General features: G+C 38.6%; 1 protein-coding gene across 8 annotated transcripts in view; it reads right to left on the bottom strand.

Annotated features, from left to right (window-relative positions):
* Positions 1-27765, bottom strand: part of DGKI (diacylglycerol kinase iota) — a 201466-nt gene that overhangs the window by 85544 nt on the left and 88157 nt on the right. For 4 of the 8 annotated variants that reach the window (XM_064420908.1, XM_064420900.1, XM_064420902.1 and 1 more), the window contains 12 exons: positions 25401-25457; positions 24680-24745; positions 17816-17887; positions 17391-17507; positions 11774-11869; positions 11398-11472; positions 10090-10185; positions 8200-8282; positions 6828-6888; positions 3699-3812; positions 3042-3179; positions 1819-1897 (listed from right to left, as the gene is read on the bottom strand). In XM_064420908.1, coding sequence (XP_064276978.1) covers positions 1819-1897; positions 3042-3179; positions 3699-3812; positions 6828-6888; positions 8200-8282; positions 10090-10185; positions 11398-11472; positions 11774-11869; positions 17391-17507; positions 17816-17887; positions 24680-24745; positions 25401-25457 — 1054 coding nt within the window. The remainder of the gene's footprint in view (positions 1-1818; positions 1898-3041; positions 3180-3698; positions 3813-6827; positions 6889-8199; positions 8283-10089; positions 10186-11397; positions 11473-11773; positions 11870-17390; positions 17508-17815; positions 17888-24679; positions 24746-25400; positions 25458-27765) is intronic. The other 4 variants (XM_064420904.1, XM_064420907.1, XM_064420901.1 and 1 more) reach the window with 3 other exon arrangements.

Below are 27765 nucleotides of genomic sequence, written 5' to 3'. Positions count from 1 at the left end.
AGTTCCAAATAAGCAAATGTATGCAGCCAATTACCTCAAGAGCACAAATGCTGTAGTTGTGCAAGTACTTAACATTTTACTGCCATTGCTAAGAATTTCTCTGGATTATCATCTGTGGTAAATAAAATCATAATCTGCTTTTCATTGCTTCATTCACCAAGCCACTGGATTCCTTGGGCTGGAAGGAGCCTTTAAAGTCCATCTGGTCCAACCCCCTGCAATGAGCAGGGACATCTTCACCTGATCTTCACAGATCAGGTTGCTCAGAGCCTCATTCAATCCAGCTTCGAATGTTTCCAGGGATGGAGTACGCACTACTTCTCTGGGCAACCTGTGCCAGTGTTTTATCACCCTCATTGTTAAAAACTTCTTCCTTATATGTAATCCAAATTTACACTATTTTTCCTTAGAGCCATCATCTCTTGTCCTATTGAAACAGGACCCATTTTTCTTATAAATCCCCTTCAAATACTGAAAGGCTATGCAAAGTGCTCCCAGGAACCTTTTCTTCTCCAGGCAGAACAACCCCAACTCCGCATGAAAAACAATACAACCCACAAGCCAGCAACACCTTCAAGGCATTCCTATAAGCTTTCTTTTTCTAAAATACATAGAATTCATTTCATATATTTTAGCATTTGAGAAGACAAGGATGACACCAGCAGCAAAGACTTGTGCTACAGAAGCTCTCCTGGCCATACATACTCAGACACACAGCTTGCTCTGCCAAGTGCTTTTTCACCCGTGTAAATTTTTAAAACCCTGGCATGTCTGGAATAACATTCATCCTTTATAGGGCTTCATAACTTCATTATTAAATAATGCCTCCATTAAATGAGAAAGTAGCCATGCATTTAATCTATACTGTATATTCACAGTCACATTAGCAATGCAGAGTGACATGCACTCATAGAAAAATGCATACAGCTGTCATAATTTCATTCCTGTGCCCTTTTGTGGCCCCTCATTATTATTCCTAAAGCTTGAAGCAGTCTTAAACATCATAAAATATGCATTAGCTCATTCCATCATGTATCCTGCTCTTTATTTAGCCTGGCATTAGAGTGCTATCTTTTCATCTTGAAATGACACTCTGATAGCATGACAGTGACTATGAGGAAGACTGTGTTTCAGAAAAAAATACCTGCATAGGAAGCTGGAATGACCAAAAGCTGAAGGTAGACACCTGAGCAAAGTTTGTTTCTAAAAGCGCACCTGCCTAAACCATATAAATAGAGCTGTTCAGATCACTGCAAAGCTGTTCATACCAGTCTTTAAGCCACATGTCAGTCTGTGCCGGGTGGCATAACTGCCACTGACACGGGAACAGACAAAGTGCTACAACTGCTGAAATTCCTGACACTTTTGTGGACATTAAACCCTTTAACTTGCATAGAGAACTATGTGTCTGTACCAAGTCCAGGGTATGATATACTGATCCATAGGTAACAGCTGTTCATTTGATAATACAATTATATTCCTGCCACTTCCAGTCTTGTGGCTCTTCTCTTCCCTCCACTTCCACACTCACACCTGACATATATTATCTCCTTCACAAGATCTAACACTTTGTAAAGCTTCTCTCTCAGCCTTTTTCCTGCAGTATATTACAGTCTTCTTAGTACTTTTTTCATTTCTTAATCATGAAGTCCCTTGGAAACTCATAACACAATCACTTTTTCTTCTTGTATGTATCTTAAGGTTTTATGTTCCAACTTTATTCTGAATTATAAGAACAGATGTTAAAACCAACTCTATTTGTAATTAATAAAATGACTGCCCATCCCCATGACTAAGGAAATAAAAAGTTATTATTACCTCTGGATTCATGGAACTCCAGCGTAACGTGTGCATCAAATCCAAGACTGAAGTAATTATTGAAGACATTTAGGGGAAGCTATAATTAGGTAATAAAGATACATTAAAACAACGTGAATGGAACATTTCTCAACACACCAGGGTTTAACTATCTAAACTTGGTTCATCATGGAAACCTACTAAGAACAAAGTGGAACATATCATGGAAATGTAAGCAGAAGGTTCCTCTGAGAGTTAGTAATGGCTTGTGAAAAATTATCAGATACAAGAGCCCAAAGAACACGACTAGACCTACAGTGCTCTATGATCATATGTGTGTCTTTGTTAACACATCAAAGGGTTCCTTATGTTGTTTTTTAGATTTCCCGTAAGGCTGCACCAATTAACATATCACCAACACAAAGGTTTTCAAAGGTTTTGCTAGCTCTTCAAGCTCAGCATGGCAAATGAAGCTCCAGCTGTGTTCTTCTCGCTCCATATATAACCAGGAGCAAGCCAAGTCCCAGAGAAAAAGCCTTAATCCTGTTGAGGATGCATGAGGAAGGCAGGCACACATCTGGCCTCTTCATTGTTTCACATACCCAGTGGGGCTGTAGACAGGCAGCTGTAGCATCCAATAGATAAGCTGGAAATTATCACCAAGAAGAAGAAAATGGTTCACAGAATCGGGAAGTTTTTTTAGTTTTGTAGTATTTTCAATATCTCCAGTCCAAAGGATAAATTACTATGTGATTTCCTTGCAAAAATTTTCCCATTCTCCAACTACCAAGATACACTAGTGGAGATTACACGGAGACCCACAGAGAAAGAAGTTAAATACAAAAACACCCTACACCTTACTGTAAAGTAGGAAACAGCTGGTATCCATTAGCAAAATCCTAAGGAATTAAATTTTGCATCCAGTTTTTAGTTTTGTCTGATTGGGGAATGGATGGCAGTTTTCCTGCAACTAGAGAAAAGCAACAATGACCTTTCTGATAAAATGCTAGGGATTTTTTCCCAGGATTTAATCTGACATAAATGTTCAATGCCCAGGTGTTTCAAACAACAAATAAATGCCTTTCGCACAACTCTGGAATCACTGACACATGAAAAGAATCAAAGGGAGAGATGCAAATAGAAAATTTAAAAGTTGCAGAACTCCCCACCCATGCTGTCTAAAGTGTAACCCAAAGTGGTTCATAAGCATTCTGTAGTTTCCATGGGAAAAAACAGGCTCTAACCTTACGTGCCCCATCCTCCAGCTCATCCTGGGGCAAATCAGGGTTGCGCTCAACCTGAAGATTCCAACGGTCCAGCTGGACAATGGTTCCATCTTCTACATGGCACAGGATCTTAGACACTGGCTCATCTGTGTAACCCTGACACCAGAGTGAGCAGAGTATCAGCCATGGATGATGAAAACAAATCAAGTTATCAATTATCTACAGACCTTCCTCCTTTCACACATGCCTAAAATGCTCGATAAATTTTTGATCAAGCATTTTAATAAGCTGCTATTAAGGTGCACAAGTCTACAGCAGGCAAAGGCCATAAGAAGAGGAATTCAAATATCTGCCTTCCCTGGAATAAGCCCAGAGCTGTAGTAAAGGATAAACAAAGAGAAAGTTTAAATTATGCTTAAATTAGAAGCCTGTTTACTGTTCTTGTTACTTGGCCTGTAATACCAGATTCATCTACGTACATTTTTATTGCAACAACAACATTAGTAATTCAAAATCCCAGACTGCAAATTGAAGCAAACCGTTCTGCCAGAGTGAAACAGACTTTGGACACAGCCCTACCTGCTATTTTAGCCAAAAGGAAATTCCACCCCACACAACTAAATCTGAGCAGCAAGTTGAGAACCCCCACATAAAGGTACCCCAGCCAGTCCTTACCCCACCCCAGTTGAGGGTGCGGGCAAGGTCATTCCCAGTGCCAAGTGGAAGGACAGCCACAGGAGGTGGGGGGCTGAGTTGCAGCTCATCAAGGATGGACAGGATCCAGCCCACCTATAAAAATGAAAATTAGGAGAACCTTTAGGAATATTATAGGGAAAAATACATATTTTGATCATATCATATTCTTTTTTACAGAGAAGATCAAGTAAAAGAAATCTAAAAATGAATGAAAAATAATATGGACAATTCAAGCTAATTTTTTTTAAATTACTATTATGTCAAAAGAAACTCAACCTTTGACAAACAACTATGAAAGAAAATGAGAGACACATTAAAACAGCATGGTGTCTCAGAACTTGTCCTGCCAAGCATGAACTTGTTCACAAGTCTCCCTCTCCCATAGAAGAGACCTTTGTGCTGAATTATTTCACCCAGTATAAGGCATCATATCTATATATATACACAATATACAGATATACACACCTAATAAAATAATAAAATACTAGACTGAAAGGCAGACTACAGCTTAGAGTTGGAGGTTATGGCTTGGAACGTTGAATCTGTCTTTTTTCTATCCTAAGCTATTAGTTATTTCAGAGAGCTATTTCTTCTATCTTTCTTCTAGACTACATAAAGCTTTCAAATAGAAATCTAGCCAGAAGGAACAAATTACTGTAAATTATTTTGTTTTCATTACATGGTAATTTTCAAAGGGGAAAAAAAATTGTTGCTAAAGATGTTATCAAACTTTTAGTGACTGAAATTCTTGCTGCAAAAAGAAAGGACCCTTCCTTAAACTATTTGTCACTTTGAAAAAAAAATTAAGAACCTGTGCTGCATTTTTAGATAAAGAATTAATAAAAATTAACAGAAGATTTTTTTTTTCTGGTTGCTGGTTTTCAAAGATGCAGTTTCTACTGCAAGTGTGAGCTTTTAAATAGGACAGAAAACTGTCCTATTTAAAATAAATCCTGACTACATCTGGATTGAATTTTTCTTGCCCCAACTAATATTACTGTGATTTCAAAGATATTCTCAATCCAAACCAGGGCAGCTTCACAAAAGGCACCCAGCATAACATGGCCATCAGGAAAAATAGCTGGAGTTTGAAGAACTGCTGAGGAGGTGGTCTGATAAATAGAGAAAGCACCATGCTATTTAGTATTCTAGGGTATTTCTTTCTCCAAGTCTCTTCAAAATAAATTTAATTTTGCACAAATGGCATTTATCAGACAGCTATTTATCATAACCAATTGTCCAATTATTAAAGCATTCATCTGGGATGCAATCCCCTACTTGAGTTCATTGTCTGACAACAGCCATCTCAAGTACTTACAGCTCTCATGACCTTGGATGTCACCAAAAATACTGAGGTCTTTAAAGGGATTTTCAGAGGTAAGTAATCCTCTCTTTTTCAAAATATCTATACTTCTGCACTGATAACAGGAGACAGAATAAAAAGTCAAGATAACATCAGTAGGGCCAGGACTTCTTAAAGAAGTTGGTCATTGTCATTACCACTGACTTAACCCACACATCTGTGCTTCAGCCTCCCACTGATACAGGTAGCATCAGAATACCCACCACTTTTGTAAATGCTTTTAACTGATGAACAAATTTCAATTTATAAGCACTACATTGCTATTTAACTTAAGGTCACTTCTAAACCTTGTACATTAGTTGCACAATCCAGGATTACACATACTACCATTTCCCTGTAAACAGAAAGCTCCTGACTGCTTTGAAAGCAAAGCTTTCCTCTTCTGCCCTGAAGTGACAATGGAAAAGTTACTATAAAGTTCTGATTCACCTCAGTAATGAGAGGTAACATCTGGTCTCATTGCATATTCATTAAGTCCATTTGAGCCAGATTTTTCATTTCTAGATGTAATGGCTTTGGGAATAACTAGATATTAATTTGTTTCAAACTGAGCAGCAGCAGAGGTAGAAGTGGAGTGCTGCTCATACTAATGAGAAGGTGCTGCCACCTCTCGCACAGTTCAGCAAAGGGAAATAGGATGGTCCAACTCAATGTAGCTGTGTTCTTTTCTTTTTTAATATATTAATGATAATATTTTTTCCCCCTTCCTCAGATGGAAAAGAAAACAGATGGAAATATTTTTCTCAGCTGATGCCTCCAGCTAAAGGACTGCCTTTCATGTTTCTTTAGTTCATCATTCAGTAGCAGTCATGTCTTTCTTTCCATATACCAGCAAGGCAGTGGTCTTATCACTGATTTTTTTCTTCATTCTTGCAGAGGAAACATTGGTATTAATATCGTTACCCCCGGGGTTTTTAAAGAACCCAAAAAAGCTGGGGAAATTCCCCCAGAAGCTCAAGTCAAAGTGAATTTTGAGAGGGGGTTAAGCTCTCTACAAAATAAACCAACGACCTCTCCATGCCCTAAAGATCTATATAGATGTGTTCTGTCCAATCACTGCATCTTGTGAGTAGTAATGCATTTTCCTTACCATACTTACTGCTAAAATTGTCATCAAATGCATGTTGAGGAACTGAGCCCCTAGAGATTAAAGGTCAGTTTTTCAACTGTATTAGCACTCAGTGGCACAGACTGAGATTTAAAATATTTTGAAGTACTGGAAAGAGAATGCAGTTATAATAACTCCATTACCACTCATGACCTTCAGACCGTGAGCTGCAGAGTTTTTTTCCAAATGAAGGTGCACAAATCCTTTTAAGACCTGACCCCATTCACTTATCCAGGAGCACAGAAATTGTGTTGTAAAGAAAAGTACTGAACCTGGATCTGCCAGGGTCTAGCAGGAGAGAGCAGAAATTAAGATATAATGGCTCCCAGACACTAAGTTAACCCTCAGATCTAATGTATATAGTGAGAGGAGACCAGCAAAGTTAATGTTTATTCCTTTTAAGCTGTACAAAATCTTTATATATAAAGGAAAGAGGGATTTGGACATGAGCATCTGGCCTCATTTCTTCACAGGCCAGACCACACAGAAAATTGAAAAACAAATATTAGCTGTCACAAGTGTAAGATATGTTGTCTCTCTGTTCTTCTGCAGGCAGGGTGAGGTGGGAAACCCACCACTGTGAGGAGTTTAATCATTTGGTCAAAGACCATGGCACTGCCAGGTCCCTGCCACCTACCGTCCCATCCCCACCACATGCCAGGATCCGCAGGTTCGGCACTTTTCTGTACAGCTCCAGCCTGCCCAGGGAGGAAAAGGGGGGGAAAGGAGAAAAATGTAAGAACAGTAATGCAGACATTTTTAATGCATTTTGCTGAGTGACAGCGTAACCACCACTTACTGCATTTTCAAATATTCATTGCTAAAAATATGAGTAGAGGTAGAAATGAGAAACCACTAGGATGTGAAACGAGGCCTTCCTCCATGTTAGGAAAGTGTTTGATCAGTTTAGCAACTTCCCAGATTTTCATATTCCCTCTAGGGAGGTCAAAACCTTTCATTTTTTTTCTTACCCTAAAGAAAATAAATTTAAACTGAGGGTTTAAAACAACATTTAATGTTCTTCCTTATGACTTGTTGAGCTACCATTTCTGAGTCTTGTATAATGTGACAGCTTCTTCAACTAGTGACTGTATTTTAACACCACAGAAGGCAAGAATATGTAATAGAGTTCTTTCTCTGGATATGTGATCTAAATATCAACAGGAGAGTCCAAAAAAAGCACCCTTTGAAGTCCTCATCCTTCAGTTGCACCCTTCATACAATGTCATCGTGAAATATTTGCTAATGAAGGTGGGGACATTCACATGTAGAGAGCTGAGTGACTAGAGGAACTAACCCTCCTTTTCCCCATTATACAGCTCTGAAAAATGTATGTTTAACTTAAAGCTTCTAAACACCATGAGAGAACAGCAGTGCAGGTGCTTCTGCAGAAAAATAAAAAGCTTGGGTGCCTTGAATAGGAAACACTTGGACTGCTCTTCTACAGGCAAATATTTGATTTTGCATTATTGCTATAAAATATTTATAGTAATAATATTTAGAAAAACATACAAAACATATTTACAAAATGTGAAAGCAGTTCTGAACAGATGGTTAAGAAAAGCCAGTATCCCCATGTCAAGTACCACAGAAGGATGGTTTCTCACCCCTTGGCAGCAAAACTCAGCCCTTTAAGGAGAGATACTCTCTCCCTTGGAAGAGGTTTGCTCTTCAATTACTGTCTTTCTAAGCTGAGTTAGTTACTCAGTCAGCAGGGACACACAGTCTGGAGGCAGCCTCACCTCACTGGAATGCTCATTCATTAGGCATTGGGATCAGGCTTTGGGATCCTCAGTGATCCTTGGAGCCATCTGGACCTGCCTCTGTCTGGACACAGGGGCAGCTCCTGACCTCTTCTCACAAAAGCCCCCACTGCAGCCCTTCCCTTGCTACCATAACCTGGATATGTAAACCTCACACAGTCACTAATCCAGCCAGGCTGGATCTTTTCCTGTTTTCCTGACCAGACCAGAAATAGGCGGCACAGCAATGAAGGCTCCACTACTTACGCATCTCTTGGCCCTTCCTGAGAGAGATCAAAGACCTGGCGTGGATTCAAATACCACATAAACATTTGGAGAACCTTGGTGCCCTGGCAAGAGAGAAAAATCAAAGGAAGGGAAGTTATGAGCAGTTTAATGATTATTGGAAATAGTGTGCATTACTCACTGTATCTCAACTGCTTTTTTTTTTTTTTCTGTGCTTTATAAAGCCAATACAAAACAAGAAGACAAACTAGAAAGTGGCATAGCAAATGACTGCTCTAGAATAGCAATCCAGGACGAAGTGCACATGCAGGCATATAGACCAATTTCAACAACACAGATCACTAATGGTCCGTAAGAACAGGCAGCTGGGGTCAGACCAAAGGTTTATCTCCCACAGTAACCTGTTCTCCTGCTTCTCATTACCTGCAACAAAAAGAAACCTCTGTTATCCCACCTCACCCTCAGCTATCCATGACAGCAAGAAGTTGAACAAGGTTGTAGCCAAAGTCTCCGTCTCCAGCATTGAACAGTGTGCTGCTCAACGTCCAAGCAATGACAGTGGCCTCCACTATCACCACAATGATCATTCATCATTGTAACCTCTACCATCTAATGAAGCAGGAGTCAAGAACTTTGTGGGGTACAACTGTCCCAATGGTCCCTCATTCTATGTAGTGTGGCCAGCCCACCACCTAAAGGTATAATTTCTGTATTCTCAAACTCTGAAGTTCATATTCCCACTCAAATCCCTTCCTTCAACGTTCTGCCCAGACACAAAGTAACAGGATCTCTTACTAGTAGCAGAGAGCTAAGAACTCTATGGGCTGAGCTTGTACTCTAATTCAAGAATGCCTTTCAGACATGGCCTGAGGGTACACATCAGGAATTTTCCATAGATCTCCCTTCCTAGGGATGGCTCTTCTGCCTGACACCTTCCCTGACAAACCAAGAATGGCAGTTGTAGTAGCTAGGAAAAGGTATAAGAAGACAGAAAAGAAATGTGATGTTTGCTATAGGTATTCTTCCAGTCTCAGCTGTGTGCAGTTCATACAACTCTTGAACCAGAGGGAGGTACAGGACATCACGGTCTTTCACATCCAAACATCTGCTCCAGCCTGTGTAATATCTCCTCCAGATGTGTTTAGCATCCACCACATCCTAATTCAATGAGTTTTTCACTGAACTACAAACTGTGAGAAGAACCAGCTTTTTCCTTTTGTTTTGAATCAGTCTAAACAGTTTCATTTGATATCCTCTGTAATTCTAACACGGGAGAAAATGAGCAGTGCCTATACTATTCTCCATGCTCTATAGGCCTCTGTTGTATCTTACACTAATATTTTCTATTACAAGGCCCTTTATTGAAAGGCACTCCAATTCTTTGATATTCAAAAAGTGGCAGAACCGGGAAGATATTCACTTGGGTAAGTATTCATTCCAAGAATCCTAAGGAAGAAGTCTGCTCCATTTTAGTCACTGCAGCTTGGTCTCTGTGGTACAGTACAAGACCACTGCTGATTTTTTTAGGTGCCATAGGGATATGTCATTTCTCATTCAGAAATTTAAATTAGCCTTTCCTAGCAAAGCTAGACCACATTTTTGGATAAAGTCTAAAATCTTCACTGGAAACCTAAATTCTTTGTGAAAAGATGAAATCTGAAAAATTCCAAAGTATCATTTTAGATTCCTTTCAAGAACCTGAAGATAGGAGTACAACCACTCAAATATCCATTCCAGTCATCCAACTCTACTGAAGTAGAAAGACCATTCCACATCAAGGACCTTTTCTGAGGAAGGTCTTCAGGCTTCTTCAGGCATAGAGTCCTTTCTATCTGACTGGCCAAGAAATAGAGTCATTTGCACAAACCCTGCTGTTAAACTTCACAATCCAGACCCAGCTGATATTCTTACCTGATTCCCTCCACTTTTTGGATTGACAAAAACCAGCAGTGGTTTCATGAGTGGAGAGGAGATAGGTTTTATCACAAAAGGCCGGCCTTTGTTATCCTGAGAAACAGAAGCAATAAACAGCTTCAATACAAGGGACGTAAGTTTCTTTGGCATAGCACACACAGAAGACCCAACCTAGCTCTGACAAAACTACCTCAGGTACTGGAAATAGTACAGCCATGTCAATGTGGTGCCCAGTTGAGAGCAATTTACCCAGCTGAGACAACAGAATAAAATAAGAGGGGGGGAAATATAATTTCAGGGTAGCTTACAATTATTTCAAAATTCTTTTGAGGTTATTTCTGACCCTATTCCCCACAATTATTCACACAACACTACTAACACGTCAGAGACAGTGTTATTTCTAACACAAACAGTTTTTCCAAAGTAAAATAGAATGAGGTAAGTTACTTTTTCCATTAATTCCATCTAACAGACAAGTTGCACAAGCAATTATTTGTAGATAATCTGCTCTCAAATTCTTGGCCTTACCACCTTCCCACCTCTGAACAAATGCCACAGATCCAACATGACACATCCTTGGGAAAACTATTTGCCTGCCTACTCCTTAGCCCCTGCAGGACACCCCAGAGCCCAGTAATGAAGGCACTGTCCTGGGCTTTCACAGACAGTTTTCAGTTTCTGGTCTGTAGTTCTCCCACCATGCAGTAAAGGACTTGAACCAGAGAGCCCTGTCTATGCAGGGGTGAGTCTCCCCCTACCTCTCCTATGAGACTGTTTGTGTAGAGAATTAATCCACTAGGAAGGATATGGAAGCAAGTTCTTCCATAGGCACATAGTAAATACACCAATAGATCAATAAACTGCTGTCTCTCTCTGTGGTCCAATTTTAATACGAGATCCCCTGAAGAAGACATCTGAAAACGGATCACATCCAGACCACAGCCTTGCATCAGTGCACTTACCATGGGTTTCACAACCCCAGTTTCACATCCCTATTCTGCTTAGTGGAAAAAAAGGGTGGGAGCTAAATTTCTTACATCCAAAGGGAACACACTTTCTTTAGGGTGCTGGTCCTTCTGGAGTATGGTACATCATTTCTTGAAAAAAATCAACTCAGAAAATAAAACTTTTCATATGAGTTTTATCTCTTCTAACAACAAATTCAATATCATGGAATTTCCCAGGGGAAAAATGCATTAAACGTTCCAGTGAAATAAAGGAAAAAAAAAGCCTAAAAAACTTTTAACTCCGTGTTTAGACACTTAAACAAAAGGAGCATGATTTCCAAAGCACTTGAATACCTACTTCATTTCCTCTTTTGCTGGCTTTTCTTTTAAAGGATGTTCTCTTCTTTCGCCTTGTTGAAGTCTTTAAGGAGTTCTACATCGAAAGGAAAAAGAATACATGAAAAGCAAAACAAAATTTAGAAGACAGGCCCAGACAGAGCCCCTTGACGAAGCTCTTCCATGCATGTCCACTTGGAGAATGATAAGAGTATCTGGCACATGCTCGAGATTTAAATTACATGCGCTGCATGCTTTACACTTCCACACCACCGTTTATGGAGAAAGCCACACACGGAGACCAGACTGGTGCTTTGGAACCGGAAACTTTCCCACGCTGTGAGGGGGGAAAAAAGATCAGATGCTCCCATAGACTCACATAACACCACATGTTGTACCTGCCAACCCTCCCAAAAGGGGTAGGAGACGCCCATTTCCCCTTCGGGGCTCCAGTCTCCTGCCCAATCAGGCTCGTCTCCTGGTATGGAGACCACCTGCATAAAGATGTAATAAAAAAACATGATAAATAAGATATTTTTCATGTTTTTTTGTTTGCTTTTTTTTTTTTTTTAAGGAAAGAAAACAAAAAGTTTTAGCTCTGGCAACCATTATGACTCAACATAACATAGGCCACCATGGCATATGATGCTGGCACTATAGAGTCAGTTCCAGCCTATCAAGAAACTTGTGCAATCATCTGCTTAGGAACAAACTGAATTGCTGATTTTTAAAGATTTAAGTAGAGAAGGTGTTTGTTGGCTGATTTTTTTTGTTGCTTTTTTAAATAAAAATATCACAACTACATAGGAAAATGTACAAGTGCTTGTATTTCTGCAGAACCTATTAAAACAGAACTAATGTTAAGTCTATTCTCCAGGTAGATGACAGTCTGCTCAGTGACGTGGAACAAAAAGGTGTTCTGGGGTGATAAGAGCAGTAAAAAGGGGAATTTTGGTTGGTTTTGGGGTTTGGTGGGGTTTTTTTTGGTTTTTTTTTAAAATTTTAATTCATTAATTGAAGTTATACCTGCAGGAAATCCTAACCATTTCCATAATTGAAATATTGTCTTATGGGAAATACTCTAAATACTTTTGCAGTATTTCAACTTCTAGTCTAACTATCACCAGGAAATAAACTAGCATGAGGAATTAGAACAAAGTTCATTGTTTGTTTGGTTTTTTTCCTGGATATAAGAGGGAAGACAAGATTCATTCAGCTCATCTGAAAGTTCTTTTCTGTCCTGACCTTGATCAGATATGTACCACTAAACAAGCAGAGATCATCAAATCTGTAAAAAGTGATGTTTAGTCTTAATCCTGCTCACTATCCAACATTAACAGGAATAGCTACTAAGTTTTGTTTAATACACATCAACCACTTTCAGAATTTCAAGACTTGAGTATGACATGCCAGATGCATAAGTTAATGCTTCCACATCATTGAGAAGAAAAACTAACAGCTATCTAACTGAAATACCTAAAGGCATTGCCCTCTGTCACACAGACCAAGAGAAGCCTGCCATAGAACACAAGGTCCCAAGTTCTCAGCATTTCTAAAGAATGAAATAGTTACGCCTTACTGCTTACTGAAAATACTGAAGACAAGACAGCTCTGTAGAGCAATGTCAGGAATTGCCCTTTTAGGCCATATTTTGAGAAACTACCTAAAGAAGTGTTCTTTAGAAGAAGTTCATAATCTTCCCTATGCTGATACAAAGTGATCTTGAAAGCATGATAAACCATAAAGACTGCACTGACTACCAAGTGCATCAGCAATCCCATCCGCACGGCCTTGTGCTGCCCTACCTCAGTAGTGACATTGACTGCGGGCAAAAGTCTTGATGACAACAGAAAGTTATGGGGGCATTACATTCAAAGCTGCCTCCCATGGGGGCCTTAGCACAGTTTCTCGGGCATTCTCTGAAGGATTCTCCCTGAACACAGGTCAGAGAAGAGATCTAGTCTATCCACACTCTTGTTAGCAATGTGCTGAAAGCTCACACGCATACCGAGGGTAAAGATGGCTCAGTAAAACCCTGACTAATTATAAAAGAATAACTTAAAAAATGCTTAAATGTAGTTGTCATTAAATCCCACAATAATGTACCTAACAGTGGGGTGGGAAAAGGCATACAGCTATATTAAAGAAACACTTTAAGGTTAAGGCTCCATTCACGGTTATAACGATTTTCATTTCCGTACTTAAAAAGGCACTAAATGCTGCATCTCTACAATGTTATTTCATCTTTTTTTTAATTTTTTTTTTTTTCAAACATGCCTACCCCTAAAGTGTTAACAGAACCTGAATCTTTACTGCAGTAATTGCAACCTTGTGTCCATAGCAGATGAACCACAGAAAGCTGCTTAGACATAAGCAGGGGTTTTCTGAAAACATGCAGCAGAGTAACAGCCAAAGAGTATCAGCAGTCTTTGCACACTGAAGTGAAGAAATGGATATATCATATCTTGTTCACAGAACAAGGTAATGAGTGTTTTGTAAACAAACAATGTTATTTAGCAAGCTATCTGATAGCAAAGCATACCTTTAAATGGGCACAATAAGTAAATCCTAACTTCCCTCTAGAGAGGAAACCTCTCCTTTGTGGATGTCAGTTTGTCCATCTTCAAAAAGAGATTTTTCATATTATTGAATGGTCAGTATAGGTCTCAGAAAACTTAGGTAGATGAAGAGAGTAATTGGAGTCCTTCTTGTAAGGTGTGGGATGGTGTGAAGGCCATAGACTACCTCAGACAAATCAAATGAAACCTTTCAACCTTTTCCTTTGCAACATTTCATCCTCAGTTTTCAAAGGCTTTTAGCACACTGATTTTCAAATTACTCTAACAACAAACAGCATCTGGGAAGGTCAGTCTTGACCATCTTCTGGTTGTTCCCAAACCACTATCAGACAAGCCAGCTGCACTCAGGAATTGAGGAAATATAGAAATAAGCCCAGAAATGTAAGTATTCACTAGAACTAGTTCACAGTCCTCAAAGAAGAGAAGAAAACACCAATTTACTCACCTTGAACAGAAAAACCTTGGAATTTTACAGTTACTGCCTTTGTCTTCCCAAACAGAAGACAGACTAAATGAGTAAATCCATCAGTCAGATCCTCCTTATCATCTACTTTTCTTCTACAACACAAGCATATAGCAAGTACACTGCCAGAGCTAACATCACTTTGCCTACCCAACCTCACCTATAAGGAAATACCACCAGTCAACAAGGGTGACCTGCTTCACAAACTAGGAGATGGAATTGTTTTGAACCCCAGAAAAACAGAGCTGGTATCAAAGCACTGCCAACAATACAGAAATACTGGAAATCAGTAGAAAAGTTACAGAAGTGGCTCACATTACAGATAAGATGGAAGAGGTATTAGAGTTTTACATTCATGTAAGGGGGTCACTACACACAGGGCTACCACCAATTCCAAAACGGTTTGAACCATTCTGAATATTCTTCATCTTTAAATCAGTTGCTTGTAAGAAGCAAAAGCTCCCCATTTAGACCATAGATGTTAGTATAAATTTGTTCTTAACCAATTACACCATGATGCTTCACTAGCTCAACATTTTTGGTAATGAGACACAGAGTGTGGTCTTCATGCAAGCCTAATATTTGAAAGGTGGTGACCCACGTTGTACAAAATAAGCATGGAAAACCATTTTTGTGGCAGTCAAAAAATAAAAAATTGTAAAACAGAGCAAGGTTTTGCTACAAAACACCATCTTATTTACTTCAAGGAAACCACAAACAAACAGGATGCAGGCACCACTAAAATCAATTTTATATGAGTGGGGAATTCAGTTCAGGAGTTGTCTGTGACCAATGTAAGTAGTTAATTAGAGCTGAGGAAATATTTTATACCCAAAAAGCTTCTAGCCATATTTATTCTGACTGTGAAATATGTGAAAAACACATTGTTGGTTACGCATTCTTTTTTTTTAATTGAAATTACAACAATTTCTAAACATTGTGTTTGTGCTCTTTGGATTAAGTGATGTGAATAATTCATAGTGTTTACCAAACATTTCTATAGGGTGAAGAGGATCATAATACATAGAAGTAGAGCTGGCCAGAAACAGTAGGAGAGGAAAAATATTTCCTAAGAAAACAATAAAGAAAACTAGACTACTGCCAAAAAATCTGAAAATGCATCCAAAAGATGCATCACTATATTCCAAAGTAATAAGGATGCATTTCCTGTAACTCCAATGGGTGCTATTTGGAAGCCTCATGGAAATGTACCCATTATCTGTGTTAAATACAATTTTGATCTATTTAATGCTCCAGCTACTGAAGATAAAGTGTTGCATTCTACTGACCATGAATTTCAAGGATTAGAGATGTGATTGCTAGTTAATAATCAAGTACTTTCTCTGTGCTCATGACTTAGGCACACAAAGCTAACAGCTACTTTCTTTTGGCTTAACATTTTAAGCCTTTATTTAAAAAAACATCTTTTCCATAAATTATAATTACTTAGATTAGATTAATTTTTTAATTTAAAGTTTAAAAAAATGGAGAAGAAAGGAAATTCTCTACAAATATTATAAGGAAGACATACCCTACTTTGGGCAAAAGCCAAATCAAAAGAAAATTACACATCAGGGTTTATTGGCTTTTTTTTTTTGTTTGTTTTGTGGGTTTTTTTCTTTTTTAATAAAAATTAAGTAAAATAAAAATTAAAATTATTGAAGAAATCTTCTTTTAGTAAGGTCAAACATGGATACATCTGTCAAATACCACACAGTTGCTGAAAATTAGTCAAGGATATTAAGTCCCTGCCAAGGACTCAAACATTCCTCAACAAAAGAGAAAAAAGTATTTCTCTGAAGGAGACTGAGTAAAACAGAGAAAAGAGTGTGGGGGAAATCTAAAAATGGCAAAAAAGCCTTTTCTTCTCAGAGTGGAGGTGACTAGGAATATTGCAATGCTCCATCTTAACCTAAGGGAAAAACAGAGGCTTCTTTGGTTGATTTTTTGGTAACTCTATCCATGTATTTCCTCTGCCCCTTGTCTTTAACAAACAGCTTCCTACTTATGCCCAAATCTGTCACATCCCTAAACTGGAACTAAAGGCAGTGTCACAATTTAGGCCTTCTTCTGGTTTCATGGACTTTTGTCTTAGTGCCTTGGCTACAGCCTGAACTTCTTAGCTTCTTCTTGACAGCCATGAGGCAGAGTCAAAAAGCCCAGGTCACTTCCCAAGGATGGGCTGAAATAAAGAATATTATTCTGAAATAAAAAATTTAACCAGCATTTCTGACTCCCTGATATGTTCAGTGTTTGTTTCTTTCAGCTCAAGTTGGAGTAAAAACAGATTTTCAAAGAAAAAATTATTCTAGCATGATGTGAACCCCCTTTTAATTTCTGGCCAACTCTATTTTGGATACCTTTTTTCCCTGTTGTGTTCAGCAGTGAATTACCCTCTCCAAGACCTACCACATCCATCACAAAAGCTTTGAAGTCCAATGCCTGTTATGTGCAACAATGAGCATGTGGGTTTGTTTACTGCTGACTAAACAAGCACTGGTGCAAGTAAGTTCTGATTCTTTGCATGTCCATTAAAGGCAAATTCTGAGGGATGCCAGTCCAGACACAGCCAATTCTTACTGCAGTTCAAGTCAATGTTTGTGAAGTTTTTCCCTGTATTTGCTCAGCTCTATTTAATGAAACATGCTTGACTGCCTACCACACGGGATATCTTGCAGTATGCTTGCTGAACTCACAGTTACAGGAACAACTCTGAGCTGAATTAGCTCAGAACGAGTCATGTTTGTTGCTAATCATCCCAAACAGGGAAATTCACTAAAGGACTTGATGGAGGGGAAGGAGGATACAGGTTCATAACCACCATGGATGTATGCTGGGTTTCAGGGATAGAGGCAGGGTTGAACAAGCATGCCTTGGTGATGGAGGACCAAGCAGAGAAGTCAGGCTGGCCCTGCACAGCCAGACAGGCCCTGCACAGCCAGACAGCTTCAGAAACAGACAGCATGCAGTTACCTGAGGTTTCTTCACCTTAATGATCCAGGTGGGAGGCACAATGACAGCAGCATGAGCCCCCAGGGAACATGGCTCCTCAATGTGATGTAGCATGAAACAGGTGACTTTGTTATGAAACTGGAAGAGAGGGAAAGAGTAGAGTCAAGAAAGACAAAGGGGAAGCCTGGAGAAGAAGAAGAGAGTGATGGTACAAAAACTGAAGCAATATTCCCAACTCCATCATCTTCAAGTTCTTCAATGTATGGAGATTTAGGAGATGTAGCTAAAGATTATCTTCCTAAGCCATGTCTTCTTAGGAAAAAAATTACAATAAAAAGACACAAGTAAAAACAAACCAAGACAAACAAAAGCACTAAACCAACAAACAAAAAACCCCCACAATCACTCCTAGTTAAACCCAGTCTCCTGAAGTATTTTCCACTTACCGCCAGCTTGCACCAGGAACAACTGATGGCCACAATCTCTTTACTGTGGAAGGAGAATTTCTGCTGAAAGCCCTAGAACAACCGGGGAGGAAAAAACATTAAATTCCTCTTCACTATAAGAAAATATATCTCTCTGTATATATCTCTATATATGTTTATATATCTCACTCTAGCCAGGTAAGTGTTCTGGGCTAGCAGATTTTTGGGGGATAAAACAATTACAGGAGGTAACGAAGAAGGTTCTTCCACTGGGGCATATTCACAACATTCTTTTTAAAGGATTTCTGCATGTTTTTTCACTTTTCCTTAAATTTTTTGTAGTTAAAAACAATGGAAGAAATAGGGAAGAAATGTCTATTTTAATTTTTAATGGATTTCTATAGACTTGAAAGTTTCAGATTATCTGTTGAACAAAGTGTTCTGTCATTGCAGCCTTGTTTGTTCTAAATATAAACAAGAATTTGAATTTTCCTTTTTTACTACAGAGCAGAATTACCTTTTTTTATGACAGAGCAAAATAAACTACAATGTCTCTCTGGGAATGCTATGACAGGGAAATGAAGTGATTAAGTTTATAATTTTATTGAACTCACTCAGATTAAAATCTTTCCAGTAAGTTCCAAAAAAACCCAATATGGCTTGATTCAGATCTCACAATTAAAATAAATTATTTCTTTGTATTTTTAAGGCAAGAAAAGCCCAGTCCAACCAGAAAATGCAATTTTATTCTCCTAGAGAGGAGCTTCTTTCTAGAGAATGCAATATGACTTTACTGTAAATTCTAAGGCTGGAAGACAATTGGGTCATATATATCCTTCTGCATGCAACACAGGCAACAAACAATAAGATACAGTCTGTAATTTTGAGCTGAGTTAAAGGTTAATTTAGACAGAGATAAAAAAATTTTGGGTTGATGGCTGGAGATATGGAAAGTCTACAGTTTCAGTGAACAGTTTGTCAGTTGTCTTTACTGCTTAGATTTCAGATTTGCACTTGGTTGGATCCCTTTTTCATGGCCTTCTATCAATCCTCTCTCTACCTCTGTAAGTAGCCCATCACCAACCAGAATTTTCTAATTCAGTCTCTCTACCAAGTGATGAATCTGTGAGCCAGTTTTCTTTTCAACAAGCTGAGTAATACCTAAATCTCCTACATGCTGGAAAATGCCCAAGGCCCAATGCAAAAAAAAAGTTATAAGCTGATTTAGTAACATCTAACAGGTCATTGCCTCACTGCTTCTGTTATTAAAGTCCTTCTTACCCTACAGGACAAATGAGCCTATTAGTGCTCAGTGAAATTTAAAGGTCAAGTGCTGTTGGAACCCAGAGCATCTCTCTGGATGCCCTGGATGTCTCAAAGCCCTGGCAAGGGGTCGGAGACCCTGGCAGGAAGCCAAAGACTGTGGAAGGGGCTAACAGCGGGCCTGTTAGCTAAAGGAGCAAGAAAAAGCTGAGAAGAAAGAAGAAACTGATAAGGACCTCTCTCCAAGGCTGTAACCAAGGAGACCAAGAGAATTGAGGGACTAAAGAAAGATAAGAACTTCACAACTGCATGAAGTATATTTAGAAAGTTAGTTAAGTCACTGTAACTTTTCACCAATGGTGTTATGTTGATTTATTGTATCCAATAGTTATGGTAGAAGAAGCATAAACAATTAAAAAGTGTATAAAAGGTCAGCCATGTTCGAAAATAAACTGTTGCCATCTGAAACTGCTTGTGGTCCCTGCTTTGTGTCATGACCACCTCAACAACAACAAAAGACACCTGGAAATTCGACCTTAATTCATGGAGCAAATTGCCAACCTTATATGAAGAATTACGGGCCACAAAAGTTTAAGTAGGAATCACAGGGTGAAGGGAAAAATTTTGGAGCACTGTACAGGGGGGTTTGAAATTCTGTACATGGGGGTCAGGAGTCCCAAGATGGAGGGATTTGGGCGTGCCCTGTCCTTCTTCTTTCTTCTCCTTGGCATCCATGTTCAGGATGATGTTGGCATGTGTGGATTGGTTCATAGTGAAAGTGCACTTGCCAACAAGGGCGAAAAGTATTGGAAATTGAAGGTAAATATCTTATATGTAGTTTTTACTATACAAGAGACAACCGCCCCGTGGGCGGGAGAGAGTGCCCTAGGCTGTCTTGCTGATCAGACCTCAGCTGGACAGACAGAAAAACTTTGTAGATAAGGAACAATAAACTCAACTGAAGACCGAAAAGCAAGAGTCCAAACTCCTTCTTCGAAAGCGGGGCCTGCCCAGAACCACCTTTTCCCGTGCTGGGGCAGAGACAAGTGACAGCCGACCCCGGCAAAGTGCACCAAGAAGAAGAATTAAATAAACAACCAAAAAAAACATGCAGAGATGCCTTGGTCTTCTGAAGTGAGGTGTTGAGCTACAATCTGTCTATACATGGTGGCTGAGAACAATTCTGTTGATAGTCAGAACAGGAGGAGGCTCTATCTGTCTGCCCAGAATGCAGAAGTACATCTTGCAGCTTCATATACAGGTGTCTCCAGCACGCACTCAAACCAGTTTGCCACATGAACCTCATCACCAAGACCAACTCCTGAAAAGGCTTGTGTCACCTCTGACTAGATTTTTGCAGTTTTGTTTCAATCCTTCCCCTAATGCCTCAGGGTTTACATTCAGAGAAATTCAAAGAGTAGGTTTTCCATAATGATTGTGATTTGGCATATTCAGGTTTAGCAATGGAGTGTAGTGAAGTGGCTTAACAAAGACAAGCTGGCCAGATACTTCTGGTGGTCACATCTTGCCTGCCATTCAGTGTGAGCATAAGAGCAGTAACTGTGATACAAGTGCTGGAACAGAGGTCTGACACTGGACAAAACACTCTTTCCTCATTTACTTACTCTAGTGCTTTACAATGTTTCTAACAAATCTCACTCCTCCTTGTTCCAAAGTGCATTAAAATAAAAAATAATTATTTCAGTCCCTCACGGCCACAAAGCGTTCTGGTTTTCTGTTTTTTTTCTGCTTCGTAACATCAATGGGAAAACCTTTCGCTCCTAAAATCTCCTAAAATAAAAGTCTAAATTCAGTACATTAATTCCACAGCCCATCAGCTGTACATTTTAAACATATGGACTGAGAAGCTAGTCTGGTTCTGTATGGATCATTTTTCATTTATTTAGTAAGCCATTTATCTTTTAGGGAGTCATTAGAGAAAATTATACAGAAATAAAAACATATTCATGATAAGCAGCAATAAACCACCACCTTCCTTCCTCAAATTGCTTTACAAATGTGAGCTAATTCTTCCTAAGGACAGAAGTTTCAGATAAGATGGCATTTATTTGAAAGCTAGCTTCACAAATAAAGTAACTGATAAAACTGATAAAATAAACCGTGCTTTGTAAGTCACACGGAGATTTGGCAGAGACTATTGGACTGAAACATAGGAACCCTCCATATTTCACTAGAAATCATATTTTCTGCCTTCTCTGAATGAGAAGAAGCATTTCAGATGAATTTCAGACGTCTTCAATTATGCAAGGAGGTCTTCTGCACCAAATTAGAAATTTTGAGATTGAAAATTAATTTCACCTTTCTGAGACCATCAGGCTAACAGTATATGATTAGCACTGATTCTCCAGCAACCAATCCCTCCACAACACATGAAACCCCATGTTGTGAGCTGCTCCAGTAGAAATAAATAGTTATACATACCAGAAAAAATGTACTTGTAGGAAAAGTGTGCCTGAATGGCCACAACGCCAGCTTGTGTTGGTAATTCAACTTGTCTGAATAGTTTAGATTAAAGTACAAATTAACATAGACACCTGTGCACCAAAGACAGCGCATAGGGATTGCCAGTTCTGATATGTTCTATTTATATTCACAGAAGTCATTGATTATTAAAGAGCATTTTCACACCAGGGGTACTAATAATTTTATTTTTATTGCAAGTACTTTCCTGCTAAAGATTTTCTCTTTTTAGTGCTCTTAGAGATACCCTAATGCAGCATAACTGCAGGAGAGACAGGTATGGTTACAACTCGAATACAGGCTGCAACAGAAGCACTTGGATGGTGACCTCTGCTAAAATAACAAAGAACTAGAATGACCTTTCAAGCACTAGAAATTTCAATCTTAACTTCACATTCAGTCCTGCATCAATCCACAGGCCTTTAAAGGGACACAGTGACGGAGATTCTGTAGACACACACTGCATCTGTGTGGAAGACACCCCACTCTGGACACCACAGAAGGTTAAAGAAATATTGTTTGTTTAGCATTACGGTCCAAAATATGTTCTCAGTCTCAGAAAACCCCTCAACCACTGCTAACTGGAAGCACATTAGAAAAAGATTCCTTTTCATTTATCCTTAAGATTCTATTACTGCACATAGTTATGAAATGAATTCTGGACCACACGGTCTGAGATTTTTACGTCATATTATAGAAAAAAAATTATCCTGATTTCTCTGATGATCTCAGCTAACAAATAGCTAACAACTATGAAACTGTCTTTTTTTTTTTTCCATGTTTCAAGAGAAAAAAAAAGGACTCTTAAACATCATGAATGGTGGGATGCCATGGGTTGGGAACTCTGAATTACCATCCCTTCAAACACAACAGCTATGAAGCATTAAGGAAAAGACCTAATGTGTGACAGGTTTGGAACATGCAAATGTAGTTCTTCTCATACCATATGGTTAAATTCAGGAATTTCTTGCTAAAGGATGTTGTAAATGCTACAACTTTACATGAACTCAAGGTTCAACAAGGTAAAACCACAGGAAAGATTACCATAGATTGTTAACTATAAAGGTACAATTTCTGGAAATTCATGAGACAAAACCAGAAATAGCTTTCTTGGTTACACTGCACATTCCAGGCCCCCTTCCTGGTACAAATTTCTCTATATAGTACTTCAGCAATAAATCAGTGAAATCACTCTTGAGAAGAATAAAAATTTAAAGCCTAGATGAGTTTCTATAAGTTGTATTTGCACTAGCAAGTAATGTGTAACAGGGTAGCATAGGCTCTGTTAGTACTCAAGAGATTACACACAAGAATTTTCAGATAATTTTACTCTGAATTAACTGTAGGTCTGGTTCCTGTGGACTGAATTCCCACCAGTAACTACAGAGTCAACTTCCAATTAAGTTTAATCTGAAAGGAATTCAGTCCATTTGTTACAAGAGTGTCCCCCGTGTGAACCATTGCAAGTGATGATAACAAGGAAAATTTCTTTCAAAATGCACTTCTGATCTAAGGTTGAACACTGACAGACCCCTGTGTAGTCAATTTTTCAGGAAGTGTCAGCCATGGCTGACACTTCCTGAAAAATTGAATATAAAGCCACAAAAATTGAATATAAAGCCACAAGGCTATGCTAAGGATAGGGAGTGCATTAATTCCTATCCACTTGCTTATGATTTGAAGTATGAGATAGGTATATCCTGAAAACTTTCTTTATTTGAACTGTAGTTAATAATCACTAAAATATTTAATCATCCCATTCCAGGCATGAGATAGGACTATAACACAGCAAGATCTGCCAGAATCCTTAAGTATTCCATTAATAATACTTTTTTATGTCTTTAAATTTACTGTCATTCTGTTTCAATGATAGTTTCCCTTTTCTTACAAGACAAGAGAATAATAAAGGTAGCTCTAACTTGAAGGTTTTTGGAATGGTATAGTAGAGCACATGCATTTTACTGTAATAGGAGACTGCTTGGCCAATAAATATAACTGATTATTTTTGTTCTAATTTTCTCTAATTATTTGTTTCCCAGCAAAAAACAACTCTACTACAACATACTTATGTTACTCTTAACTGAATATTTCTTATTTAAGGGCAAAACTGAGATTTTCCTTGACGTTTTCTATGTTGTCTGTTTGATGGTTGGATTTGAAGACCTGTATCAACCAAGGCTGCCCATGGGTACGTACCCAGCACAAGTTCTGATATGATACCTGGTGAGTACTCTCATTGCAAAATCAACTCCAAATGCCTGTAGGGGATTCAGGCCAAGAAGGCAGAGAAGGATGGCAAAGTCATACCCTAAGATTGCTGTGTGCAAATCGCCTTGCTGCACCATTCCCATGCTACTTGCTATGAAAGGGCATCACATTTTTATTGCATGTCCTATTGCAGCTGGTAGCTGACAGTCTGCATGAGTAACCAGATACAAATCTCATTTTCCTCTGACTGAAGCACTGTGCCATGGAGATGAGACATGGACTTTCTTACTATTTGTAAAGAGGGAGGCACAAGTATAATATATTGCTGAAGAAAGGAAACTAAATCCTTGTTAATTTAATTTTTAAATATCTCCCAATATATTTCAGGGGTCCATAATATTTCAGAAGAAATATCTTCAGTAGTTAAACTACTTCTTCTCCGTTTTTATAGTTTTTTAGAAATAAACTTTTACAATCTATTAGGCACAGGAAACACAAAGCAGTCTCACAGATCTTAGAGGCTGCTGAGGCAGAAAGAAAGCAACAGCCTTTCTTTTCCAGGAGCCTAAAAAATAGGCCATCACAATTTTGGCACAGAGGACAGCACTGCAAGAACATCATATTAGTACAGGGTTAGCTTATCAATTAAAAAGGTTCAAGGAGTCACAGCTTTCCTCCTCCTCCTCACTTTCAGAAGCCAGTACACCACAACCTCCCAGGACAAATGATGTACTCATTCCTGCAGATGCAGCTGCCTTTCACTTCCCACGTGGGAATCAGAACTGCAATGCTCGACATCACAGGCTTGTCATTAGCTATTAAAAGAGGCCAAGTGTTTGTAATAGAAAAAAAATGCAGTGACTAGAAGGACCTCCTGGCTACCCTGAACTCCTAAGTGTCCTGTGTTGTGTTGTGCTGTGCAGGAAATCTCACCTTTCCACACTGCTTACATTTGCCCTCCTGCCTCCGCCGGTGCACCCAGTGATGCCGCACAAAGTTCTGCAAGCAAGGACAAAAAAGATGTGTTACAGGAAGCATGGGCACCTTGCACTCTGTGGTACCATCTATGTGAAATTAGTTAACAGACACCAAAGAAAAAGTCCCTTCAGCCAACTGAGTAATTCCTAGAGAAAAATGAGCAGCAGGCACTGCAGGAAACCTCAAAAACCACCAAAACCGTAGGAGGAAAACACACAAGATGGTGTTTTCTTTATTTCATTGAAATAAGGCCGGTACTACTTCCTCAGTATTCAAGTTTTTAAATATTTGATTTTATGTTTGAGATACTTCTAGAGGGGAAAAAAATATTAAGAGAGAAGAAGTGAAAAGAGTGGAAAACAGTTTTTAAAAAAGTAAAAATACTAGCTCAAAGGCAAGGAAGAAAAAAAATGCTACCAGAAAAAAAAAAAAAAAAAGGAAAAAGAATGACTGAATGGGCAAAAGACAACAGAAAGGTGAAATGGTTTCTGTCAGCATAAGTAATAAGAGTCCTTCAGCTAGAATTCATTTTACATTTATTCTGGAGAGGGGAACATACTCCACTGGGAACCAATTCTCTGTCGAAGACTCCTCTCAGTCTCAAAGCACTTCTGCAGCTGCACACCAGGGGGACCAGCACACATGTCAAATGAAAATAAATTTGTCCATTACTTACTTCTCTTGGAGATCTGGATCCTCCTTCTCGGAAAGTTGGTTTGCAGCGAAAATTAATCTGGCATTGAAATAAAACTGTTAGAACTTAAAGTGAGCTGAAAGAAAATTTATTCCAATATCTTGATCTAGGTTAGAGTTCCAAAGTATTTATTATCTATTAAAATATTAGCTTCACTGTGTGAAAAAAGATAGTTACCTGGATGTCAGAAAAATCTCTTTTTATATGCCATATTAATTCTCCTTGCTGGACCTCCATACAACCCCCATCTTCATTGATGCTATTGCCGCCTACTCAGTTCAAATATTTCAACTGCCTCCTCCTTCTAGAAGGAAACAGCTGTATCTGTTTTGTTTTTCTGAAAATCATTTGCAAACAAGTGCAGACTTCAGCTTAGGTCTCAAAAGTCAGTAAATGCTGGAAATTTCGCTCTGTAAGACCTTTTTGCACATCCTACACTTATGTCTTCATAAACAAAATCTGTAGAAAAGTTTCCACTTACGTAAAAATACCATGAAAATTCTCATCAATTTCTACCTTTTCCTTAGACAAGGATGTTTGCATCCATTTCCCCAGTGACAGATCATTTAGGGAGCATTGTAGTGCCTCATGCAGTTGTGTTGCCACTCCAAAGAGGACAACAGGAGTTCTCATGAATGGAAAACATTTCGAGGAAGGTGAAGAGAAAATAAGTATTTAATAAACAAGAAGGTAGTCCTATGAGTAAAAAGTTTTGAGAAAATAAAAACAATAGAAATAAGAATAGAGGATGTAGACACTAAAAAAGGCACTGAAGAAGAGAAAGGCCTGCACAAACTCTAAAGGATATGTGAAGTAAGGATGCACTAAATTAAACAAATCCAAGTTTGAGTTGAATATCCTTCAAAGAATTAAACATTTGAAGAAAATGCACAGCTATGCTATTGTTACAAACGTAGAATGACCAAGTTGCTCCAAATTTAAATACAACCCTCCCCATATAAATAAATTCTTCCCTCATTTAATGGTTGCCTTGAAAATCATAGTTCTAGGAGAAAAAAAATATTTTTTTAAAAGGAACACACAAAAAAAAGTAAGCAAAATACCTAGTACATATAAAGAAATGAAAGGCATTGTAATACTAGTCTTCCTCCATTGCTATTCACCTGGAATTGCAATTTGTTGTTTCACTGCTCAGTCATGGCAGGTTGGAAAGACCCAGCTTATATTTATTTTCCTTAAAATTTGCACCTTGGCAGAGAGGGTCAAGCAGAAGACTTGTGTACTAGTTTTAAACTTTATAGACTTTGCAACAGCCTTCTGCCAAGAGCGGGGATTTAATGGTCTCCAAACAGCACAGAGAAGCTGGGTTTTATCTAAGTGCTCATTTTCTCTGGCTGGCAATGCCACCAACTCACTGGGCTATGGAAAGTCGCCACTGCTGGTGATGAAGGGAGTCATGAAAAATTCACTGGTAACATTTTGTGCTGAAAGCATGTGCTAATGTTAATTTCACTGTGGATAAAAGCATCGGAGGTGGAAATGGTACCTCTCCAACTTGGTATTATGGCAATCACTGTGGGATTTGTCAACATGAGTCCAAATACTTGGAAAGGAAAAAGCCCTTTCCTTATAGTGTTGCTGCTGTAAATTTGTTATGCATCAGCTTCTTTTATGAAGAACAACATTGCTAAACATTGAAGAGTGAAAATGAAGCTCTAATGAAAGCAATGGGGAAATTCCCGCACATATTTCTTTGCACATATCCCACCAGGAATGAAAAGGGTGGGGAGGAGATTTCTCTAGCACATTTCCAGTTAGGCATAATGAAGACAAATCTCTGAGGGAAAGTCTGAAGTCAGTGATAGATATTCTGTAGGTGCTTGAGTGTGATCAAGGATCCTTGAAGGAAATAAGAAGCAGAGCAGATGCTCACAGAAATAATGGTAGTATAAAGGAAAGGTTTGATGTTTTCCATTTTACAGATAAAAACCTGAATTCTGAATATTTGGAGAGAAAACAGTATAGTCTAGTAAATACAGGGGGGAAAGTTCATACTAGCATCTTATGCTGCACTGCTCATAATAAGTATAGCTATCATACAATGAATTATGCTGGTGAATCATAAAAGGCCAATTTTGTACATTACAGGATACTCCATTTTCAAGATTCAATTTTTAATTTAGAAGCAGAGGCAATTTATTTTTTAAACATTAAAATTGTGAAAGCATTTAAGCATTTTCTAGTCTTTTCTTTGTTTGGTTTGGGGGGATTTTATGGTTCACAGGGTTTGAAGAAATATACTTTTTTAAAAAAGGTGGAATTTTAAGCCAAGTTTTGTTCACAAGTACGTTGTTAAAATAGCTGTGAAAACATAATTTGGCACAGT

This window comes from Passer domesticus, chromosome 5, assembly GCF_036417665.1.
Source record: "Passer domesticus isolate bPasDom1 chromosome 5, bPasDom1.hap1, whole genome shotgun sequence".
Lineage (NCBI taxonomy): Eukaryota > Metazoa > Chordata > Aves > Passeriformes > Passeridae > Passer > Passer domesticus.
Note: the sequence above shows the minus strand (reverse complement) of the source record. Positions and strands in the feature narration are given on the sequence as shown.